This window comes from Xyrauchen texanus, chromosome 6, assembly GCF_025860055.1.
Source record: "Xyrauchen texanus isolate HMW12.3.18 chromosome 6, RBS_HiC_50CHRs, whole genome shotgun sequence".
In the NCBI taxonomy this organism is placed as follows: Eukaryota; Metazoa; Chordata; class Actinopteri; order Cypriniformes; family Catostomidae; genus Xyrauchen; species Xyrauchen texanus.
The window spans coordinates 37,890,571-37,917,045 of NC_068281.1; the positions used below are offsets into that span (position 1 = coordinate 37,890,571).

Here is a 26,475-nt window from a genome sequence, read left to right on the forward strand (position 1 = left end):
TTTGTGTATTTTATTATAATTTTTGGATTATATTGTATACAGTCCCGTTTCCCCGTGTTGGTTTGCAATCAAGCAATGACGTGATTTATTTACAGTTTGACTTTTGAATTGACTTTAAAAGAAACAGTACATAGGGAACGCTCAATATGTTTGATTATTAGCTCTCTGGAAAAACTCAAGAGATTCAGGGAATGAAGCCACAGAACAATAATTGCTGTTGACTTTTAGAATTGCCTATTGACCTTTTTTTTCCCATGAAACAGGTCTAGTGTTCGGTGGCACCTAGAAATCTAATAGGATGAATTAAATACATTTCACAACACTGCTCTCCCCTCCCCTCATATCATCTCTTCTCTGTATCTCTCTATCCTCCTCTTAGTCTGGCTTACATTTTGTTCTTGTACTGTCTGGACAGCATTACATGGACATAATTTGGATCCATTCTTGTAAAACATCATACTAATTAAAAAAGTACCGGTCAGATGGCCTATTTGTACAGTCTGTTTCAGGAACGATCGATGCAAAATTCCTCTGGAGATGAAGAATTAATGTTGTTCATTTTACCTTCAATTTCACCAAATACACAGGAACCCCTCTATTTGTGTGCAGCCCAATCCAATAATAGCTGGAGATTTTAATTGGGCTGCAGATGTGAGATATTTAAGTGTCTGATGTTTATGTAAATAACTCACAAAGCATATATCTGAAATGGCTTGATGAGTTATCATACGCCTATTCTTTTCCTAGGTGTTACATGATGAGCTTTCTTCTTACATGTAATTATGTCATTCTCATGTAATTTACGATTCAATTGTGACAGAGAACAAATCAAAGTAATTAATGTAGATAGAGAATTGGCAAGCCCAGAGGCTGTTTGTTTTGTAATGAGATTTTGCAGTGAGTCAATGCATTATAGGGCACATAGACAGTGATGTTAAATGATTAAACTGAGCATTTTGGTGCATACATTAATGAGTACACATTGCATAGCATGACATGGTGTTGTCTAGAGAGATTATTTACTGCAAAGAGCAAATGGTGTACCTGGAGGCCAATGAGAGACAGCAACTTATCTTATTGACATTTCCCATAGGATAAAACTCGAATTAGATACATCGCTGGATGTAATATTAAATATTTACATTGTTTTCAGAGTTTTAGGATTAAATAGGCATGTTTTAGTCTATTTTCCCTACTTTTAATGATTTTTATTGGTTTTCATGTACTTTATTGGCATGACAAATATGGGTACGTACATACTCAAATCATGCCAAATCATTTCTAGATTAGCTGCATACATATAAAATAGAGAAAAACTAAAAATGTAATGCTCAGAAATGTACATAAATTAAAGTCATAGTTCACCCAAAAATGAAAATTCTCTCATCATTTACGTACCCTCATGCCATTCCAGATGTGCATGATTTTCTTTCTTCTGCTTAACACAAGCGAAGATTATTTTGACGAATATCTCTATTTTGTAGGTCCATACAATGCAAGTGAATAGTGGCTAGAACTTTGAAGGTCCAAAAGCACATAAAGGCAGAATAAAATTCATACAACTCCAGTTGTTAAATCCATGTCTTCAGAAGCAATATGATAGGTGTGGTTGAGAAACAGATCAATATTTAAGTCCTTTTTGCTATAAATCTACACTTTCACCAGCCCCCCATGCACATTCATGAGAGAATTGAGTTCTACTACTTCTTTTTTTGCCAATTCGCATTCTTCATACATATCGGCAACTATTGGACAGGGAGGAGAAAGAAAAAAAGGTGGGATAAAGCAAAGGAAAAGACTATGGCTGAATTTGAAATGGCGTACTGCTATTACTACTCTTACCATTTCTGCCATAGAGAGATATGGCAGAAGTAAGAGTAGTATGGGTAGTATGCCTGTCACGTCTAAGTGTGTTTTTGTTCATGTATTGATTTCTTGTAATTCTTATATGGCTATTAGAACAACAAGAATCAATGTCTTTTATTTTGAAATTAGTATACTTCCTAGCCTTAGTCATGTGGTTTCCTGTATCCCTCATGTTTTATGTGTCTTGTTCTTATTGGTTGTTGTATAATTAGTCTTGTTATCATGTTTATTAGTTCAGTCTTTTCATTGGTTGTCTTATTATCTTGTTTCCGGTGTGTGTATTTAAGCTGGCATGTTTGCATTTGTCCTTGGTCGAGTATTGTTCATTGTAAAGTTGAAGGCACGGCACGGCACGTCACGTCACGTCACGTCACGTCACAGTTTAGTCTTAGTCAAGTTTTTTTTTTTGAGAGTTTTTTTTTTATTAAACAGAAATCAAATACAAAAATGTATGGCACAATTCAATAATCATCCATATGTTTTCCGTGTTGATACAGCATATGTAAAAACAAACCACACACAATGAAATAAATAGATAAAAAAAAAAAAAAAAAAATTAAGAGTGAGGATCTTAATCTAGTAACAAAAATATGTTCAAGGCAGAAAAAAGTTTAATGGCATTTCTGTCTGTCATCCATTGAAGAGATTTTGCAAATAACTTCAGATCATTCTTCCAACTGTTGAAATGGGGTTTAATCTTTAAATATTTACATCTGTGGATAAAGTGTTTACCTAAAACAATCAGGTTATTAATCAAAAATTCTAAGTTCTTATCATTTACAAACACTCCAACTTTAATTGAGATCACATTTAAAGGATGTAGCGATATACCTTTAGATTGAATCCAACTTTGAAATGAAAGCCACAATTCGTGTACAAATTCACAATCAAAGAAAATATGTTCTACCGTTTCGATTTCTTTCTCACAAAATCCACAAGAATTGTTCTCCCAATTAAATCTCTCATGTAAAAAAACATTAGATGGATAAATGTCATTCAAGATTTTAAATATCACTTCTTTAGCCTTAGGAAACATTGGAAAAGAGAAATACCGCTTCCTTATTTTTTTTGCCTCTTCATCACTGAAATCTCGAAGAACATATTTTCTTTTCAGTTGACTCGGGTAATACTGTTTGGATAACACATTTCTAATAAACTTATTTGTAAACTGTTTGCTATTTAAATTTATACCTTCAATACCAAGTGGTCTCATTTCTGGTAGAGTGTTAGAGTATATTACAAACTGTTGCATCATCGTTTTCAGGGGTGCTGGAATGGACTTTATCACTTTATTGTATTCTTTAATTGGGCACTGGAAATTATATTTATCACAAAAATCTCCGTAGTACATCAAATTACCAAAATGATCCATCAAATGTGTTACTGCCCATATTCCTTTTTCCATCCAAGTCCCTAGAAACAAGGATTTTCTGTTACTCAAAATATACCTGTTGTTCCACAGGGGTGAATTATGTGGTGTAAAATTATGTTTAAAAATTAGGTTCCAGTACACAAGAACTTGTTGATGGAAATCAGATAATTTTACAGGTAATTTGTATAAATCATAATCACAACGCAATAGAAAATCAATGCCACCCATCTTTTGAAAAATTGCATTCGGTATGCTAAACCAAAAGGAGTGTTTGTGACCAACAAAGGAATTCAGCCACTTCAGTTTTAGTACACCATTCATCACAGAAAAATCTATGACATTCATGCCCCCCTCTTCAATACTCTTAATCATGTCAGCTTTTCTGATGTAATGGCATTTGTCCTTCCAAATAAAGTTGAAGTTTATCTTTTACCTCTGGGGTCTGAGGGTGTTTTGGGCCCTGGAGAAGTTTTGACATGCCTTGACATTTGTGCTTTTTTCAGTTGCTTAAAAACATATTAATGGCTAAAGTCTGATAACACTGTATTCAGCACAAACTGGGCTACAATAATATGTGAGCAACATGTGTGTACAGGTTTGTATTTTTGAGAAAATAATGTTTATGCATGGTTTTTGAAAAAACTAAAATTTTAAGTCACTGAAATAAGGCCATATAACACATACTAAACATACTAAACATTTGACTTTTGAGAACTGGATCTTGTAGCCTAGAGTTTTGCTACAAAATGATGTGAAAATCATCCTGATCACTCATTCATACAAAACAATATAGTCATTTAACTTTTGTGTGACAATTTTAGAGCTGAATGGTAATATGCGAGGAGGCGTGAACGATCATGAATATTGATGAGATTCACACCTGAGGACACAAAGACCACTCCTCTGGGCCTATCAATGAGGAATGTGACAGAGAGAGAATTAATGTGAGGAGACTTAATGATCAAAATCAAGTTTTAAGTTAAAAGAAGTAATCTGACTATATATTTTCTTTACATAAAGACTTTACTTAATTTTAGACCTACACTACCATTAAAAGAAGTCTCTTCTGCTCACCAAGACTGCATTTATTTGATCCAAAATACATATGATAATATGCTGATTTTCTAATATGGGCATATTTAAAGTGCATTTTAACCTGAACAGATATTTGCAAGCACAAGCTTTGTTGATGATAACGAGTCAGCATAAACACATTCAAATATAATCTAACATTCATATTATTTTTATATCATATTACATATCATATTTATATCATACATCATACAATGTAAATAACAACATTTACATGTAACTAAAACTTGCCTATTAGGACATGTCAATACTGTCAAACTTTGAATCCTGTCTGGAAACAGTCCCACTAGTAAAATATGTACATGTTTATATAAAATAGCATGTCAGCTAATGAAAACTAAATGACTTACTCGTTTGAAATTGTATCCTCTGCTGGAACAAATCTCTCTTCAAAATACAAATGTCCACCTCTTCGTCTGAGAAAAATGTTAACTCTTCCTTAATAGCCAAGAGTTTGATCGCCTGTGTATCGTTACAAGCACGCAGAAAACTTTAGTTGTGTTTGTTTACATCAAATCCCGCAGTCGGGGCGTGCACTTTTCCCTTGATCGCCTCAGCACATTAGCGTATGAATGGCGCGCTCTGCTGGTGGGTGGGATCACATTACAGATAATGAGATGGACCGGTAAAAACTGTACATCGCTTTGTTTCAAACAGATTGCATTGCAGGAGAATATTTGTTTTAAATTTGAATTGTTTTATTTAAAAGTAGACATTTTAAGCTTTCTTTAGACATATGTTTCATGTTTGTGTGAGAAGAATTCAGTGGAGTTTAAGTTCATTTTAGTGACGTGTTTCTGAAATATGATCGTGAACACAGAGACTGCTGAAAGCTTACCCTTTTAATTTTATTTATTTAAAAAAAAACACAAGGTTTTGATGTTAATATGAGTGTACACAAAAAAAGAAGACCCTCTATAGTTTATAATCATGTATTGATTGTATTTATATGACCATAAATGACGGAGTATTTTAAGTCTATGTTACTGCTATGTGAAAAAAATACAGCAAAACGCGCTGGCGCGTTTGCCGACCCCAGAGGGTTAATGATTTGATCATGTTGTCTGAAATTTCTAATGAAAAGGCAGGGTAAATAGCTCTTGATATACTCTCCATCTTGGATAGTAAAACCCTGCTGAAAATTGTTATATCCATTTGTAACCAGGAATTCAATATTACTTTACATTTATTAATATTTCTAAGAATGTTTTCTTTTTCCCTTATTTCTTTATTTCTGGTGACTGTGATGCCCAAATATTTGACTTCTGTTTTAACCTGTATGTTTTCAATTAAGTGAGCTGGTTGATCATGCAAAGCAAGAATTTCACATTTATTAGTGTTTAATCTAACACCTGATGCTTTCGAGAATTGACTTATTGAATCTAACGCTGTGGAAATTTGCCTTTCGTCTTTTAGAAATAAAGTTGTGTCGTCAGCAAATTGACTTATTATGATGTGTTTTCCCATAATGTTAAAGCCATCAGAGTTCTTAATTCTAATCATAATAGACAATAGTTCAGCGACCATTATAAATAATAAAGGAGAACTGTTGCAGCCTTGTCTAATACCCCTCTTGACTAAGAATCGTGCGCATGTGCCATGCTCCAGAGATACACAGCTGTTAATATCCTTGTAAAGTAGGCTAAATTATATTTGAGAATTTTTGTCCAAAACCAAAATGATTTAATGCTTCTAATATGAAAGGATGTTCTACCGAATCAAAAGCTTTGTAGAAATCTAAAAATACAATGAAACCCTGTTCTACAAATGCATGATTGTAATCAATTAAGTCTAGTACCAGTCGTATGTTATTATGGATAGATCTTCCCGCAAGGAAGCCAGATTGAGTTTCATTTATTATTTGGGGTAGGCCTTTTTTCATTTTAGCTGCAATAATTCCAGATAATAATTTAGAATCGGTATTAAGAAGTGTAATAGGTCTTAGATTATCTAACAATCTTTTATCTTTGCCATGTTTAGGAATAAGTATTATTAAACCTTGCTTCATGCTTGTCATTAATTCGTTCTTCTCTATGCATTCTTGGATTGCCTTAAATAACACCTGTCTGATATCTTTCCAAAAGAATCTATAGAAGTCGACTGTGAGCCCGTCGGTACCAGGGGATTTATTCAATGCCAATTTCAAGCTCATATCATCCAGTTCTTCTATTTTTATATCTGACTCACAAAATTCTTTAAACGAATCATCAATCTTGGGTATGAAGTCCTTAATTTTATTTAGAAAAGTTGAGGAATCTAATTGAGAATATGCAGATGTGTAGAGATTATTATAAAAAGTGAAAACTTCCTTTTCAATAGTTTTATTATCTTTACACTCTACTCCATTTATCAGTAAACTTGATATTGCCTTATTTTCCTGTCTTCTCTTCTCTAAATTGCAGAAATATGAGGTGTTCTTTTCTCCTTCTTCTAACCACTTTGCTCGAGATCTCACAAAAGCACCTTGAGCTCTTTTGCAATACATATCATCTAGTCTGGTTTGCAATATCAATAGTTTTTCTTTATCTTCACTATTTAATTCTACCTTATCACAGTACTTACTAATTTCCTGGAACAGATTACATTCTTCTCTTCTTTTTTCCATGGCAAACTCCTTACTAAACTTTATGGAACATTGTCTAATTCTATATTTTATAAATTCCCATTTATTGCAAAAACTGTCTATGGTCACATTATTTTCAGTTTCAATTATTATTTCTTTTATCTTTCTACAATATTCTTTGTTTTTTAACAGACCGGTATTAAATTTCCAATAGCCTTTATTTTTCCTTATTCTATCAACCGGATTTAATTTCATTTCTACAGTACAATGATCTGTTAATGGGGCTTTAGAAATCAAGATGTCTGAGGCAAATTCTCTAAGCTGAGTAATCAACAAGCCAGTAGTCAATCCTGGATTTACAGGTGTTATTAGGTTTAAACCAGGAGTATTGTTTTACTCCTGAATTTAAACTTCTCCAGATATCTACCAGGTGATTTTTATTCATAAATTCCCCAATTGCATGATTAAAGTGGTAGCTGTCAAATTTAGTGGGCCATCTATCTTCCCATTCATCGGGTGTCACATTCCAGTCACCTCCCATTAGAATAAAGTCTGTTGGATAGAATATTTTTAGCTCTGATAAAGTGTTTGTAATATCTTCAAAAACTTTTTTATTTTGGGCAGTAGTTCTATGACCATACACGTTAGTTAATATGAAAAAATGACTATCCATTTTTAAAACCACCATCAGCCAATGACCTTGGCTATCTTTCCTGCATGTAATTATATCACCTGGGAACCTATTGAAACAAATTGCCACACCAGCAGACTTATTGGTCCCATGACTAAATAATATTCGATCACCCCATTGGTTAGACCAAAACTTAACATCCACTTCGGAAAGTCTTAGTCAAGTCATGTCTATGTTTCTTATGTTTGAGTTTTGGGTTATTTAATAAAACTGCTCTTGGGTTCTCTTAAAATCTTTAGGCTTAAGGGCTCTTACATACTAAGGATAGCTCAAATTGAGCATTTGATGGTTGGGAGTGCTAAAGCTCCATTTGGAAGGTGTGTACCACAGAGGGAAGAGGCGGTCATGGACAGAGGTGGCTAATTAAAATGTATATTAATGAAAATGTACCAGTAAACATTTAAAATCTTCTCCATACTCTCTCTCTCCACAATGACCTAGTCCTGCCTCTCCAAAATTTCCATTGGTCAACGAATGCCTACCCCAAAAATTTTAATGTTTTCAACTTTTGGATGCATGACGAAGCTTAACTGTTGGAAAACCTTGTGTTTTCCCTCTCCGTCCTTCCGTCGCATTAGTGACGCATTAGCATTAGCAGCGTTCTCTGATGCAACGTTAACTCTAGTGTGAAGGCACCCTAATGAGACAGATGCATTTCGAAAACATATTAATGCAACTTATGGGTTAACACAAACAAAGTCTTGACAGAATTCACACAATGTCCACACATCTAACTAATAAAGAACTATGCTTCAAACCACAGGAAAAGAGTTGTAGTGCCAATTACACAACTGTGTGATGCTGTTTGCGAATATTAGTTGGAACTAAGTTACAGTCAGTTGTTGATAAAAAACAACAAAATATAAACATTTAATTTTAATCATGAGGCAAAGCCATTCGAGTCCTCTCTCGTTGTACTCATTTACAGATGCTCTTTTCAGAAATACACATTCAACAAATCAATGTACATGTACATAGCCTACCTGTGAATATTACAAATTATGCAATTAAATAATAAATAATAAATATGTTCAAAAATGACATATGTAATATATATTGGATATATATTGATGAATACATGGATTTGTTCATTTTTAAAAAGCTAAAATGTGACCAATATGATGAAAAATAAATACAAATAATTAGTAAAATTATGTACATAGTTAGAAGGTCCCCTGTATTATTAACTGCATTAGCTGGGAGACAATTTCTTTCATATGTAAGAAAAAGTGATATTATAACTGAAATTAATATACCCAAATGAACCGACATCAAATTGAATTGGAATCTAAATGAATCGTGAGCTTGTAAATCGAAGTCAAATCTGGAAATCTGTATGAATACCCAGCTCTAGTTGCTACAATATGGTGTTCTTGGTGGTTGTTAGGCAGTTGCTTACTGGCCCAAGTCAAAAGAACAACTTATTGAGGTGTTAAGGGTTTGTTGAAATCCCTAAGCCTAAGTATAGACCTTGCTCACTTTAACACCATCTTTGTAGTGTGAGGGTAGGGCTGGGTGATAAAACGATATCGATATATATCACGATAAGGAAAATCCACGATAAGCTTTTGAGGAATTTTCGATATTGTCGCTAAAACACAAGCAGTTCGGCTTTCTCAGGCTTCGTTTCCACTGGTGCGGACGAAATCCGCTCAAAGGCGCCTACAGCACTAGGAGAGAGCTTGCTTCGTACCGCTGCCAATCCTACGACATACCTTGCGAGGCTATCATAGGAATTAATTGAAATGCTCTCAGCTTCACTCACAACGCGCCAGTGGTAATGTAGGGTCAGACTGGTTGAACTTGCTAATGCTATCAGCCTTGATAACAATTAGGTTACGTCGGACACCGGATTGATTCCATCCGCACCGCAAGACTTCATGACCCTCTCATCGTCTCTAGTGAAGAGCACGACAGAACAACAGTGATGTGGACAACAGCTCTGATCTTTCTGTGCTGTAATCTTGAATATTGTTCTCTAGCAACAAAATGCATCATTTCTGCCCTGTCCCGCTCCGCACGCGTTGCCTCTTTGTCCTGCATGTGTGTAGACATGAAGCACCGCATGAGTTAACGTGGTTTCAAAGCACCTTTTACACCATAACGTTTTTCCCTTCTAAATGTATCTTAATTAATCAGCATGTTACGAGCCTTTAATAATAAACAAATTGAATAAACAAATCAATTTCTGTTCTAATTAAATTAATTAGATGTCTGGAATGGATAAGGAAAGGCTAAAATTACTAGTTGGTAGACTAGTCTCTCACTTTAATGAAAATATACAAATGTTTTTTACATTTTTAAAAAAAAAAAAATTCTAAATTTTCTCTCGGGACACCCCTGAACCCACATTCAGCATCATTCCACAGTCACAAGGTCTTCTATGCCCCATACTTGGGTATCTGAATCTAAAGAAATATAAAAAATATTTCATTTTAATGTAAAAATATTCCAACAAATACTGGACTGCTGTCACTATGCTTCAGAACAATCAGATGATCTTTTAACATTCAATTTCAATTGATAAATGGTAAAAGACAGTAACATTGGTAAAAGATCCCGCAGACTCCACTGCTTTGGCCATTTCTGGACCCTCTGTGCAGTTTTGTAGAGACTATTTTGACTGTTTAGAATAATTTTTTTCTTCTTTTCTTCCGGTCAACTTTTAAATAAATAAAAGAAAGTGGAATGTGTACATGTATATCTGGATAAATATCGATATCGAACAATATGAAAACGATTATCGTAATAACAATTTTGGCCATATCGCCCAGCCCTATGTGAGGGATAGATGTAACGGGCTGTACTGCAGTTTAAAGTGTTTTTGGATCATTCCACTGTCAAAACATTGATATAATATCTGTCCAAGAACATTCAGTATACAAAGAACTCCAGATAACATGAGTTGTAGAAAATCATATGTGGTCTAGGAGCTTTATACATCTTTATTCCATTCGTGCTATTGAAGAGATTGTACATTTATCCCTCACAGCCTCCTTGTCATTCTAAAAAGATGGTGCTAGCGTGAATAAGGTCTAGAGCAAAAGTAAAAGTGATGCTTGCTATTTGGTAACAGCCAAAAATCCTGTTAAAATGCAGCTTTCAATATCAATTCTTCATTTTTTTTATTGTATTTCATTTTAAACACATCCAATTTCACTCTGGAACCCATTTAACGGGCTAATAGTTTTGACTATGCTGGAAGAAGAAATCCTTGAGTAATTCTTAATGTGAAAAACAGAGCATGGTGACCTGTGTTGGCTTCTTAATTGTTCTCTTAAGTGTTGGCATGTCATTACATGTTAGCATGAGGTTAAGAGCCATGCTGCTATAGTAACAGGAGTCACGCTACATGGCAGACTCTTATTGTTGTTTTGGAACTTCGTTTCAATTTTGTAGGGTTCAGTGAATCTTGCAATCCATTAGGAATTCACAATTCAAAACCTCTGTTATTAGCCAGTTGTCACTCATATACACTCATATGGACATGATTGATACCATAAGTTCTGTAGCTCGTGGAAGAGGCGTGTGCTATTACTTTTCTAAGCAATCTGACAATCTGACTTTTGCCTGTTGGACAAAAACCAACTGAAATCACTGTGAATTTGGCAACAGTATGTCAAAAGTTCTTCAGCTGAAATCAGTCTGTGCTTACTGAAATTTGAACAACTGCCTCCAGTGGCCAAAACTGGAATTTTTGTTGAACGTTTGGGCATGAGGGAGCTCAAGTTTCCACCCTATGCCCAAACCCCAACCATAAACCTAACGGTCAATTGAAAATGCAACCTCTGAATCACACTCACCATTATTTGTGTGATTACTACCCGGTTTCCATGGGACCAGAACTTGTGTCTCTAAGGGTGCTCGCGCAATGAGCTATGAGTAGTGTCACAGGAAAAGGTGAACACATTTGAATTGGTGCAAAGATGTCTGATGGGAGATGCATGACAGTAACTCAGCAGAATGGGGTCATTGGAGTGAGGGTATTGGAATATGCATAAAACATATCAAGTTCCCCAGTGGTCATGATCATGAAAAAATTTTAAAAAAAAAACTTGTCAAAAATTGACAATTTTTGCTTGACAAAAATTGTCAGCAGGAGGTTGAAGGTTTTACTCACTGTATTTCATAAAATTGGTATAGCCTATGCTTTCCGAATGGGCAAACTGCCCAGTGGCCGAAGCTGGAACTTGCTTCTTTGAATGGATGTGATGTGAAATGTACAGTGTGTCCAATATTCAGAAACATCTGGGCACATCAAGTTTGAATATGGGTGATAAAACATTCTGAACTAATACACTGATTTCCCGTGCGATCATGCTAATTTAGGAATCAGTATCACAAAGACTTGGGGATGCGCTTGTTTGACTTGGGGCAGTAAGCAACCTCCTAGCAACGCCATAGCAACCATCCAGAACACCATAGCAACCACAATGTAATAAGCTAATACCCACTCCGAATATTCTAGCAGCAACAAAGCAACACCCTGGCATGATCTACTAGTATGTGCCAGTAAACCTGAATTTAAAATGTTATTTAATAACAAGTAATACTGTGGGTTCTTTCAACATGATCACACTGGGAGATTTTGCTTCCAAATGTTCTAGTACCCTGACTTTGGCCCCATTCTGTTGACAAGCGCCATCTTCCATCAGACACTTTTGCATCGGTTCAAGTGTCTACGTTCTTTTAAGTGTTACATCAGCAGTACGGGTTCTCATCCTGTGTTTAAACCAGGAAGAATTTATGTTCACATAATTAGTGGCGAACATGACTCGGAGGTTCCTTTTTCTCTCTTGTATTACATTATTACTAAACTGACAGTTAGGTTTAGGGTTGGGGTTTGGGGTAGAATTAATAAAATAGGCATATGCACTCCTCTCCTCTATTACATCATCTACACAACTTGCTTTACAACTCGCTTTTGGCACCCCTTTGTGGACTTGCACGTGTCTTGATGGTCAGAAACACTTACCTCTTCAGCCACAGAGGGCAGCACTTTGAATTTCAGTAAGCACAGACAGAGTTTAGCTCAAGAAAAGTCAACCTACTGTTTCTGATTTCACTGTGAAATTAGTCTGGGTTCTTTTGAGGATACTTTGTACATGTAAACTGCGCATGTAAATCTTGTGAATGGCACACACAGACATGCCTCGATGGCTTTGTATTCAGTATTCGGTGATGGCAGAAATTTGGTTATTTAATTGTTAATACCATACCGGCTTAACTTTCCAGACCTTGAAATGATTGCAGTTGTTAGCCTCTGTTATAAACTAGATGTAAATTAATTTGCACCTAATATAATCCATCACCCCAAGTTCTGTTGTGATTATCTTTTATCTTTGGCAAATGTGTCCGAGAGATTGAGTACCTCCACAAAATTAGAGAGATGAGGAAAAACTTGGAAAAAGAAAGTGTGAACCTGAATGTAAATTGGCTCATCAAGGCTCTACACAAGAGGTCTTGCAATAATTTTTCACCTTGCGCACAAAAACTAGATTTCTTAAGAGTGTGAATTTCAAACCTTAAATTTCAGGTTGTAACAATTTATTTGGGTGGAAAGGCAAGAAAAAGGCAAACAGTTTTATCATTATTGATTTAGACCAGCAGTATAATGAACACCTGAATTTTGCATTTGAAAATAGGAAATTATGTAGTTGATATAAGGGTTAGCCTAGTAGAGAAACCTACTAACTTGATGGATCTCAGCTTTGCTTCACTGACCAGATTTTACACTGTGCATTAAGCAGTGACCTGACATTTACTTTTTTTTTTTTGCAAAATTGCCAAATAGTAAGCAAAATTGTCCTTAAAATCAAACATTGAAATTGATTCATATTACCATGAATGGCAATTGCCCAACAATATGCCATATTTTGTCTTGGGTTGAATAGAACACATTGTTGGGGGGGTTTCTCTTGAATTTCAGTGGTTTCATGTTCTAACTGCCAATAATTCACTGCACAAAACACATTGTTGTCAGCTCAAACCATGTTTATCGTCACTGCAAGTGAACCCATATTTAATGTAGTCTGGGTTGTATTTTCGTTTACCTTGTGTTATTTGGTTCAGGGTTTTGGCTGAGGGTATGTCTTACAATCTGTCAATGTTTGCATGTGCCTAATTTGGCTAGAGTCTGGTCAGCCAGGACCATCTGGCCAGGATGGACAGCCTTTGATGTCAACAACAAATGGGAAGTGATTCTTCACCCTTGTATCAACTTTTGGATAAGAAAGTATTTACTTGATGCTGATCTGTTGTGACACTTGAAAACTGTGATTCACAATTGACAATCAGCCAAAAACTTGAACGAATGTGCTTTGATAAACAGAAAATACATAATTCAGTGCAAAGCTGAATATGTTAGCTTTGTATTATAATTGAACCGTGGGGAATTAATGATGGTGTGTTTGCATTACAGGCTAATTGGCTATCATGCTAACTGGAAAAACTATGTTAGCTTTGTAGGATAATTGAACCATTGAAAGTGTTTAATGGAATATTGGCACCGCAGGCTTATCGGCTATCATGCTAACTAGAAAAACTATGTTAGCTTTGTAGGATAATTGACTAAGTTCTACATGACACTAGAATTTATTTGAGCCCAGTGGTAATTGGGGCCGTTCATAAAAAGATGGAGTTTAACAGAAAATCAAACATTGAAATGAAATTGAAATTGAGAATTTTTTAGGATTTTAAAACTAATTTGTACATATCCTAATTGATAATTACGTCAACTCATAGGAGTACACTTGCATATAGTATAGTGCCTCAAAGCTATTAGACATGGACTAAAAATCATAAAAGTCCAATTTTGATATCTCTGATGTCCCTAAACAATTCTATTGCCATTTTTGGCTCACTTTTACAAAATGTCAGTATTTTGCATTAATGTGTCTTATTCATGCTGTTAATACCTTTACTCGGATGGTTGTAGCCACTTTAGGCTTAATGTTTTAGGTCCTTAAAATGTACTTTACATCAGTTGCATTATTTAAAGGAATAGTTCACTCAAAAATTTATATTCTGTCATCATTTACATAAGACTTTTAGCAAAATGTTCAAAGAATCAGGATCTCTCAAAGTCATTTCTACAATGTGCATAATGGCAGTACAATATTTTAGTAATATGCTTGTGAGGTATGACTTAGTATTTGATGTTTCCTTGGTTTACCGTAGTCCTTTTCATTTTATTTACCAAAATAAATGGAGATTAAGGTAAAAGTAGTGTCTTGTAATTTGTGATAACTGGAACAATGGAGGGTTTGATAAGAATTAAGCATTGATTATGCTAATTTTTCTTTTTCTTGGCAACAGTTCACACAGCAGAAGTCCATTTGTATGCCGGTGGAGAATCCCAGGAGGCTGAAGAACCTTCAGAGCTTTAACTGTCAGTTGGGATCATGAGGAAGAGCCACAGTGTTTTGACAGTGACACCTATTGATGTGAGACATTTGACTATTCTGCTCTTTAAACGTGAATAGAAGATAATGCAGTGCATGGATTATTTTTTCTGCAACACCCACGAAAGTCATGTTTAGAAACATTTTTACAGCTTGTTTTGCTTCTTATATGACCTTTATTTGTTTCACATCTTTAAAACAAAAAGGGAAACAGACTTTTCTGTTTCTGGATTTCTGAACTGCTATAAAGGTGCATGTTATGTTCTTAGATTTTGAGAGAGAAAACCAGAAACAGTCAACAAGCTCAGGACAAGCGCAACTACAAGAACATAAACAACTAATTAACCACACAAACCCACACGCATACACATAATATTAATAGTTTTTTATGAGGGATGGGAGAAAATTTGGCAGGCACCAGAAATACTGTACCTTAACAGAGGAAAGAAAGAAGAACAGAACGAAGGATGAAAAAAAAGTCATTATTTCATGTGTCATTCATGCTGTTACTGTAACTCTGTTGGTTGTAACCACATTTGGCTTAATGATTTTAGGTCTTTAAATTCTTATTTTCATCAATTGTATTATTTAAACTTTAATTTTTAAAGCTGAAACATGTCATTTTCATGTTAAGTACTTTTACGCCCTTTTGAATCTATGATGCTGTCTACACTGGAAGCATCCGTTGCAGCGCATTACGTCGACAGTAAACAGATGTCCAGTTCCATTTTGTGCTACTCGTGCCGGCTCACTAATACTGGCAACAACACAAATAAACGGTTTAAAATGTTTGTGTCAACGCAACCAGTGTAGACATCCTCAAACCATTGTGTCATGTCGTGTTGTGTCAATGGACACACCCAGTGTAGACAGGGTATTAGGGATGTCAGTCATTTACAATGTTTAATAAAACTAATTACATGATAAGGGAAATTAATTGCATATATCAATATTTGTTCATTCTTGCCTTTTCTAAGTGTAAATACATACAATCGTGCCTCGAGACCCTTGCAATCTGACAGAGGCTGTGCACGTATAGCTGCGCGTTGCCTGCACAGCTGGTGATGCGCTTACCGGAGAACTCATAAAACATCTGCTAACCTCTTGATCAGGGAATGTATTTCTATCGGGAAGACATGCAGGCTTGAGTGAAGTTTGAGATGCCATTTATTTGATAGATGTAAAACGGGAGGTGATGTCTCTCTCTTTGGCGTAGGCCCCGTCCGGCAGTCCGAGGGAGTTGTACCCGGAACCGTCATGTCCTGCCGGAGATAGGAGGCAGGGGCAAGGAGCCTACCCCCCTGTGGGACAGGGCTCAACTGGTGGTGGTGGGGAGGTGGAGGTTGCAGTGTTAGCACACCGAAACAGCAATGTGATAGATTGTGAGCGGACTTATAAAGCAATGGCTTACGTGCGATTGGCTAGCAGTTATCTAGCTAATGATGTGATGATGTACACCTGCTGGTCTTCCAGCTGAGAACTACGCTCAACTTCCATTTCTAGAGGAACAAAGCCTTCACTTCAGTAGACTATTTGGAAGTAGAAATGCTCAGTGAATTGAAGTAATGAGGATGATATTGATTATCTCAAAGAGCTATTCTCACTTTTTTATACTCAGCACTCAATGAATGCTTGAATGCCACCTCTCTTTCCTATGATTAATGTCCACATGTGAAAATCTGCACAATCTATGGCAACAGAACCCTTATTAAGGTCTCTTTCCAGAGCTAAAGCATCTGATTACTTGTGCAATAGTTACTTCGATTTTCTCTGGCAGGAATGGAAGCTGAGTTTGAGTTTTTTCAATACGATGTACTGTAGATGTAGAAAGACTGCTTACACTGATCTGACTCTTTACACAAACACTCCTAATAGAAAAACATTTCTATTTACTATTTCCAGAGTTGTCCTGCCTAACCACTAGGCAGCACCATTATGATTCTAGTTGCGGCTAATTGGACTGTTTTCTGGTTCTGGCCTCCATAAGAATCTACCAATATGAGCGTTCCAGACAGAGAAAAGAAAACAACCATTTTACATGTTAGTTGGAGTTAAAATTAGTTCAGGCTGACCAGCAGCTGTTGGCTATCATAACTCGAAGTAGCAGTTGATATCAATGTAACTAACCACGGTTCATAGTTTCATGTCATCCACGCACTCCTTAAATGTTGACAAGGGAGGCACTGTCAAACACGCTCATCGCGACTCTCTGAAGTTCTTGACTTATGGAGCCACTTGTTTTGTTTTTATTGGGTTTTTTCTATGTAGATGTGAGTGAAAACACTGGAGACAGGAAAATGAAAACAGTCATCTGTTGTGAATCGTGGAACACCTCCACATTCAAGAAAAAGGTGGATTCATTGGTTTTTACAAACAAGACAATTCCAAATGTCCCCAAAGGAACATTTAGTCAAATTTTGCTTACTTCTGGAGACTAAATTGATTCCAAAATATAGCTAATAATGTACACAAACTCACCTACAGTACTACTATTATAGAATCTAAAGAACATTTAAAGGAATAGTTCCTCCTAAAAATGAAAATCATTTACTCATGTTTCAATTCAATTTACAAATTTAATTTATGCGAAAAATCGCAATTTTGCAAAAACATTTTGTGAATAAAGCATAATTTCCCTCCCATGTGTTTAAGAGAACAAAATGGTCACTTCTGGGAAAATTGCCACAAAATAGAAATAAAAACGGATGTTGAAGCCACTGGCTCTTTTCTGTGCTTACTGAAATTCTAAACATGCCCCCAGTGGCCAAAGCAGTAAGTGCTTTTGGACTTATGGGCATGTGTGAGTTCCATTTTCCAGGGTAAAAGTCCACAGAGGGGAGCTGAAAGAAAGATGGAAAGCAAGTTGTTTTCAACTGTACAGCCTGTAACACTGTGAAGAGAAATGCTTATCTTATAAACTGTATCCCCCAACCCAAAAAGTAAAAATTTAATGTTAGAGGGAAAAATGCAACCTCCAAATGGCTTCCTGGTTTTAATGAGGTAGATGAACCCGGGATTCCCACTCTTTTAAAGGGATAGTTCACCCAAAAATGAAAATTCTCTCATTATTTACTCAATACCTCTTTACTCAATTATTTACTTTACCCTCATGATATCCCAGATGTGTATGACTTTCTTTCTTCACCAGAACACAGTTGAAGAAAAATAGAAAAATATCTCAGCTCAGTAGGTCCTTATAATGCAAGTGAATGTATGTTGAAAATCACAGACAGTCAGCATAAACGTCATCGATACGACACCAGCTGTTAAATGAATTTCTTCTAAAGCAATATGATTGCTTTTGGCGCCAACAAATATAAATATTGAAGTACTTTATAACTATAAACCATCACTTCCATTAGCCTTCAAGAGAGGGTGGAGATCATGTGGTCTCTCATGTGACATATTCGCATTGCTATGGATACAGATGTATCTCATGTTCTCCACTCATTTGAGACATCCAGGACGAGCACGTGCATCAGTTCTTGCGTGTTTCAAGTGACAATGCGATTACGTGATTACACACTCGCTTTCCGTTTCTGAACAGAATTCTGATTTAGGCGGATAATATGTGATTGTATTAAGCATTTTGATGACAGGCTTTGGCACTTGCAACATTTGAGATGATATGCAATAATACTGATTATATTCTCTTAGTGAATTATATAAACTCGTGACTTGTTGAGGCAAAGTCTGTTGCAGTTTTGTTTTACAGTTCTGACAACTAGCAGAGGACAGTATGGTGTGACTGACTCACAGAATGCAGGAACACAGGGGGAACATAGTGGACATGCTGCCCATCTGTTTTCCTTTGCTACAGGAGAGTATCTGTTTCTGTCAGATGGTCATGCTCCCATAGGGCTTTATTGGTTGTTCATTAGCTGTTTTCGCAAACTGGAGGCCTTAAAGAAACACCACCCGGCCGTCCACATGATCTAAAAGAAATCATAATTCAACAGACCAGGCCACCTTTTTCCATTGCTCCATGGTCCAGTTCTGATGCTCACGTGCCCATTGTAGGTGCTTTCGGTGGTGGACAGGGGTCAGCATGGTCACTTTGACCTGTCTGTGGCTACGCAGCAAGCTGCGATACACTGTGTGTTCTGACACCTTTCTATCATGGCCAGCATTACATTTTTCACCAATTTGTGGTACAGTAGCTCTTCTGTGGGATCTGACCAGACGGGCTAGCCTTCGCTCCCCACGCGCATCAATGAGACTTGGGTGCACTTGACCCTGTCGCCACTTCACCGGTTGTCCTTCATTGGACCACTTTTGGTAGATACTAACCACTGCATACCGGGAACACCCCACAAGACCTGTTGTGGATACCTGTAGATGTTTTAATTTTGGCCCTGGTTTAAACATCAGTAGTAAAAATGGCTTTAGAGTTGACTTTGAGTTCAGTTTATTTCCGTGTTCAAACTTTCTGTTTCAATAGATCGATTCAAAGATGAATATGTGCCATCGCTCAAAAGAAAAAGTCAGAAGTCTCTGTGTGTCATTCATATATTAAAATGTTTTATTAAAAATTTAAAAAAGTAGGCAAATATTTCTGTTTATTATCAATACTATTAATATTGAATAGATGTATGAGATATATATTAAATTTCTTCATATAGTCAAGAGGCTGGAAAATATCGAGATAAAATATTAGAGAGAAATAGAGCTATAGAATTTGTATTCATTTATTATTTATTTGTTTGCCATATCGTCTAGCCCTATGATTTATTTATTAGATCAGTGCCTGTGAGCGGTGTGATCCTTCTTCTCATTTCTGCCGATGTGAAAATGTCTGTCTGCCATCTTCTCTTCATTCCCTCCAGAGTATAGCAGCCTTTAGATCTTTAATGTCCTGTTGTGCTCTGTCCTCACAGTTTGATCTGAGGAGGGATCACTTTCATTGCAATGGCTCTGCTGATTGTATATCATCTGCAAAGAGTGACATGATTAGATGGCTCTTCAAACACTTCCCAAGGGATACCACTTTCCATGCAATTCATTTTCCCACCATTAATTAACTAGGCAATCTATTTGTAGTCTGTTTTTTCATGGCCTTCCAATGATGACATTGTAACAGAATGATAAATATGAATTTCTAAAATGTGTTAATCTCACACAAAGATGTCCAGATCACATTTTACCCCAATATCAAAAATAATTTCAAAAATTTCACAAAGAAAATGAAGCCTATTTTAATACCATTAATATTTTTTTAAGATTCTTGACACCACCAAATCTTGACACTGTCTGTATGTCTCCAAAAAAGGCAAACAAAAGTAGTTTAATCCATGTCTTCTAAAGTGATCCGATCAGTTTTGCGCTGTGCGAATGTACACATGCTCTGTGCATGCATCAAGAGCAAAGATTGTGCCTTTAGGAAACTGCAGATGTCAAGATATATTGTTAAAAAGGAGTTCATTTTTGTCTGTTTCTCACCCAAACATATTGTATGGCTTCAGAAGACATGGATTAAACCATTCAAATCATATGGTTTACCTTTATGATGCCATGATGTCCTTTGTGGAGCTTGAAAGTTTTGGACCACAATGACTTGCATTGTATGAATACAGCATATTAACATTATATCTCCATCAAAAAGTCTCAATTTGTGTTCTGCAAAAGAAAGAAAGCCGGAATGAGGGTGAGTAAATTATGAGAGAATTTTCATTTTTGGGTGAACTGTCTCTTTAAAGCTAAAAGAAAGTCTTTCATTCCTTTTATTTTTGGGTGAAATATGTTCCTGACAGGATTCATGAGATTCACCCAAATAGTGCTGCAGCATTTTTGAGAAAAAAAGCATTCTCAATACCTAACAGGGAAGACAGTCATTACATTTCCAAAAATGACAGCCTATTCTGTACTTGTTGATACTCAGCAGACGCAGAAGCTATTTATCATTTCTCTCTTTCACTCTCTCAATTGTTCTGTTTTTCCACTCCATTTCTGTATTCTCATCTATGTCATTTAGTTATCTTTTACATCTACAGGCCGTGCTCGAGGAATTCCCGGTAACGCTCCCTTGTTCTAGGCAATTCTATTGAGCTATAAACATATTTCATGGTGATACATTCAGTCTTCAGCTAGGCTGTTAAAAAAGAACACCGTCCAGATGTAACACTGACAGTGATATGCAATCACAGCGAGGGAGCCAGCCATTAAACACGCAGTACCTATAAAGTACTGTCAGGAGACAGAGTCAACATGCTGGAGTGATGTAGAAATGCAACAGGGCTCTATATCAGTCATGTAGATGAGGGCCTCACTCTCTAAATATAAGAGTCATCAACTTGACCAAAACCAAGATAAGAACATAATTTATGAGCTAAGGTGATTTAAAAAGAAGTGACCGAGAGGAATCCAAGTTCCCACACTTGTGTGATTCACAAAACTATAATTACACCATTGATTACGGACTGTTTGAGGGATGTAATTGCAAAGTCCCTTTAAAGTCAACATGAAACAGCATTCACAACCCATTTTAATTTAGTAATCTGATGTGGCTGAAACAAGATATTTAATGAGAAAATATTAAGATAGGGATTATAACTATTAGGAATTGATTGGATTGTGAAAAGTGGGCAATACAAGTGGTTGGAGGTGAGGGGTTTATTGGTAAGATTGATTAAGGAAAGTCATTTCAGAGGCGGATCGGCGCATATTATATATTTTTACAAATAAAAGATTACGTAAAGCATTGCAATTTCTTCCATTATTTTTTCTTTTGGTGCTCCATCTTCTGGTTGAACTTCTGCTCCCAGCTATTTATGTGTTCATATCAGTCATACAGTGCCCTCCTGTGTATGTGTAACCACACTACAATACGTGATTTTGCTGAATCATTGATTTTGAAGTATGAGTTATGTTATGTTATGAGGTATTTTAAAAAGTGGTTGACATAAAACATTTTTGTTCTTTCTTTGCTGTGTTAGGACAGCAAGGACCCTTCTGGATGCACGTCTTCAGGAGCCACATTGGGCGTTGACCTCTGGCGAGGCCCCAGACGGCACTCGGGAACCCTTGTGTTGCCGCCGTTGTCATGGAGGCAGGCAGAGAGGGCCCGCAGTCCTCAAGAAGATCACGTTACCAGACCCACCTCGCTGGGCTTCATTACCACACCACGTATAGACATCACACCAGTGCCTCCTGATAGGTGAGCTCATTGTTGTTTTATACAACAGTTAAATCTGACCATGCTCTCTGGTGGACTGAATAGTGCTTTTTTAGCCATAGCTGTATAATTGGAGTAATGGTCAATGGTCTGCACTTATATAGCACCTTTTTTATCCTTAGAGGTTACCGAAGCACTTTAGACTGTGTCCCATTCACACACACACACTCACACACCAATGACGGCAGAGCTGCATGCAAGGTACTAGACTGCCATTGGGAGCAACTTGGGTTTCAGTTTCTTGCCCAAGGACACTTCGGCATGTGGAGCCATGTGGGCTGGGAATCGAACCGCCAATCCTGCGATTAGTGGCCAACCCACTCTACCACCTGAGCCACATCTACTCAAGGAATGGTTTGAAGATGCTAAAACTAAAACACAAAATTGAAATAAAGTTTCAAGGCTCCTTTAATTTATATTCTTCCTCACTTTGGTTATATGGTTATAAATGCAACAGAGCCGCTGCCTTTGCGTCGAAAGGAGTCAGTTGAGGTGGTTTGGGCATTTGGGCATCTGGCAAGGATGCCCCCTGGCCGCCTCCCTAGGGAGGTGTTTCAGGCACGTCCAGCTGGGAGGAGGCCTCGGGGAAGACCCAGGATTAGGTGGAGAGATTACACCTCCACACTGGCCTGGGAACGCCTCGGGGTCCTGTCAGAGCTGGTTAATGTGGCTCAGGATAGGGAAGTTTGGGGCCCCTTGCTGGAGCAGCTGCCCCGACATCGGATAAGCGGTTGAAGATGGATGGATGGATGGGATGGATTTCAGGGATAGGTATAGTGAAGTTATCAGAAATGCATTCTAAACCATGAACCAAACCAACCAGCTTCCAAGTGAATCACAACATTACAAATTTGATTTGAAGCTAAAAAACACACAGTTGTACAAAAAGACAGAGTTACAAGACAAAGTACTTAATGTCTTTCAGGAGGAAATGAACTACAATCCCATGAAGCATTACGAATGACTTAATCAAATTAAAGGGATAGTTCAGCCAAAAATGAAAATTCTGTCATCATGTACTCACACTCATGTCATCCCAGATGTGGGTTTTTTTCTGAAGAGCACAAATTAAGATTTGTAGAAGAATATCTCAACTGTGTAGATCCATGCAATGCAAGTGAATCGTGACTAAAACTCATAAGGTCCCAAAATGAAATATAGGAGGCATAAAAGTAATCCATAACACTCTAGTGGTATAATCTATGTTTTTACTATAAATTTCCCCTTTTGACCAGCCCCAATCAGTAGGTGTCTGGATGTGAAATTGAAAGTGAAAGTGTAGATCTACAGTTATTGGCCTTTTCCACCTTATAGGTATCGACAAAATCGGTCTAGTGACAATTTTAAAAATTGTAACCCCCTTGGACCCCTAAACTTTTTGGGTGGTATTGAGTTTGGTTATCAATGTATTTCACATATGACATGATACACCTGAAGAAACACATGGTCAAATGAAAAAATTATTTCTTTGTATTTTGAGTTATCTTATAGTAAGCAAGCTAACCAACTAGCCTGATGAGCTAGAATACCCTACAATATGATTTTATAAAATGTTCAAAGAATTTCCTTTTTTAACATCCAGAGCAACTACTTTAAATACATACTGAATTATACACATTGAAGTAGTTTCATTGACTGTTTGCATTTTGATGGAGACATACATTTCACAAGACTGGAACAAATCACATCCATGGTGTTATTTGTGATAACAGACTCCCTCTTTGGTTTGTTGTGCAAATATTGAACTTTGCATAGTTTAAAATCATTAACAGTATACCGGTAAAAGTTCATTTACCGGTTTACTGAATTAAAATTGGTCAAATCTGAATTAAAATGATCTTGAATCTGGATTGTAATCCTCTGGGATATAGTGTCTGATATTAGACCAAATATTGAGACTCGGACAACATTTTGAAAATGAATTTTGCACCTGTCTATGTGTATCAAGTTCATACCACATCAAAACAGGGTCGAGTCGGGTGTCATGTAGACTGAGGTTCCAGAGTGTTCCAGAAAGATGACTCTTGGGAAGGCAGGGCGGCAGAGGCCTCACAAGTAGGGAAGAGGGGAGGATAGAGGGAAAAGGGCAGGATGGAAGCAGAAAGGGAGAGTCTGGTCTACATCACACTGCAACACACACTTCTGCGGCCACACTACTGGATTTAAACCTTAGCACTGTCAGCCAGCGTTGTGCATGAGACTTCCACATGGATTTAAAACAGGACGCAGACTGTCCGTCTGATGTGAGAGAGCTCGCAGTCATTGCAAGGAAATCACCCCAGAACTCCCCAGGCATTTTCAGAAAGCTGGTGAATAAAAATGTCCGCCAACGCAGACGCTTCACAGTGGCGGTATCTCACACCTGGTAAGACTCAGTGTTTGCTATCTTATTTGCAGTGTCCTCGTTAAATGTAATCTAACTCAAAATACTTTATTATTGTTATTGTACATTTGGCAAGGCCTTTTATCCAAAGTGACTTACATTTGTGGTATTCATTTTAATAGTCCATGCATTCCTTTGAAATGAAACTCATAACATTGTCATTGCTTGCACCCCTACCAAATGAGCAACCTTTTCATGAATACATAAGCCACAAGGGTTGTATAATTGTTCATCTAAAGACAGTTTTTAAGAGGTTAAAGTTGTGTTTGAATTTGAAGATTATTTTATTTTGAATCGCTAATGCAAGCATCACAGTTGCTATTAATTTTGACATTTTAAACAAACCCTTACCCCTCAGTGATGGGCGTGAACTTTCCTGTGAAAGGCGCCATTTAAATCGAATGTGCTCTTAATGTGTGTTAAAAAAAATGCAACAAATGAAACAGATTTTAATTTAAAGCTGAAGTTCTTGTGCTTTGACCTGGCAACATAAAAACACAGACGCTGAACAAAACAGTGGGCCGTGGTGTGGTGGTATACGTCAGTCTAGCTCATATTTACATAGAAAAACAGTTAAAAAAAAAAAGCAGTGCAGATGAACACAAAAACATATTTGGTGTGAACTGCCTCTAACTACAAAAATGCAGCACCCACACAGGATGCGCTGAAAAATAGTGGGGTGCACCACAACCGTCAAAGATGTCCATATAGCTCATATTTGCATAGAAAATCAGTTACAATTAGTGCAGATGGGCTCAAAAACTCATTCCGTGTGAACAGCCTCTAACTCTTAAAAAGGTTGTGCTGAACAATAGTCAGAAACTTTTGTTTAGTGCAAGTTGACATAGAAAAACTGTTAAAAACTGTGCAGACGGACACAAAAACGCATTTGGTGTGAACTGGCTCTACTGTTTAAAGGTGCACCTAGTCATTTTTTGAAGTATGTCGAAGTGACTCACATTGACACCTAGTGGCTTGGATTCAAACACAGTAGTTTTCAGTTACCAATGTCATTGTAGAAATTCACTTTGCACTTTAAGCCATGACTGAAAGTGTTCAATAACAGGACAGTTTCTGAGATTAAGTGAGTAGTATCAGCTGGTCATGTGATGCTAACATGGCTCTCCCCATGTGGTGCTCCCGCCCCATATAGAATAAAAGAGCTTTTATTAGGCAACTGATATGACTGATCACTTCATCTCACACGATGAGTAGTCATCATGATTTTAAACATGTTTCAAAATAACTCATTTCTAAATTCTTTAGATTTTAAATGAGGTAAGAAAAAAGACATTAATCTAGTACAAGCTTGCATCAAATAACTGTTAAAAAAGAGTAGAGAACAACATCTAACTCCTGAATATGCAGCGCTCATGCATGATGTGCTAAAAAAAAGAAAAAAGTGGCGTGCAGTGTAACAGTCAAAGATGTCCGTCTAGCACATGGGGGTTCCTGTAGTTCAACCGGTAGAGCATGGGATTACCAGGGAACACATGAAACGATAAAATGAATACTTTGAATGCACTGTAAGTTGTTTGGGATAAAAGCGTTTGCCATATCGTTTTAGAAGAAATGAATTTAACAGCTGGGGTTGTATCGATGACGTTTATGCTGACTGTCTGTGATTTTTGGAGCTTCAAAAGATAAATATCCATTTACTTGCATTTTAAGGACGTACTAAGCTAAGATATTTTTTCAAATGTGTTCTGTGAAGAAAGAAAGTCATACACACCTGGGATTTCATGAGGGTGAGTAAATGATTAGAGAATTTACATTTTGGGGGAACTATCCCTTTAAGGCTTTCATAGAAGGAGTTACCCAAGCTATAGCAAGAGACCAGAATATCGTAGATACTTGGGGTGGGCTCTTTTGACTTGGACTAATACGCAACCCACCCAGATAACCCTAACAATGCCCTAGCCTTGTCAACCATC

At 36.8% G+C, this 26,475-nt stretch overlaps 1 protein-coding gene across 5 annotated transcripts in view; it reads left to right on the plus strand.

Moving 5' to 3' along the window:
• Positions 1-26,475, plus strand: part of LOC127645479 (cAMP-specific 3',5'-cyclic phosphodiesterase 4B-like) — a 71,072-nt gene that overhangs the window by 2,059 nt on the left and 42,538 nt on the right. Inside the window, exons 2-3 of one of the 5 annotated variants that reach the window (XM_052129109.1) lie at positions 14,902-15,029; positions 21,920-22,140. In XM_052129109.1, the coding sequence (XP_051985069.1) occupies positions 14,988-15,029; positions 21,920-22,140 (263 nt within the window). In that variant the 5' untranslated portion in view covers positions 14,902-14,987. Of the gene's footprint in view, positions 1-14,637; positions 15,030-21,919; positions 22,141-22,897; positions 22,930-24,244; positions 24,524-26,475 lie in introns of those variants that run through there. The other 4 variants (XM_052129110.1, XM_052129113.1, XM_052129112.1 and 1 more) reach the window with 4 other exon arrangements.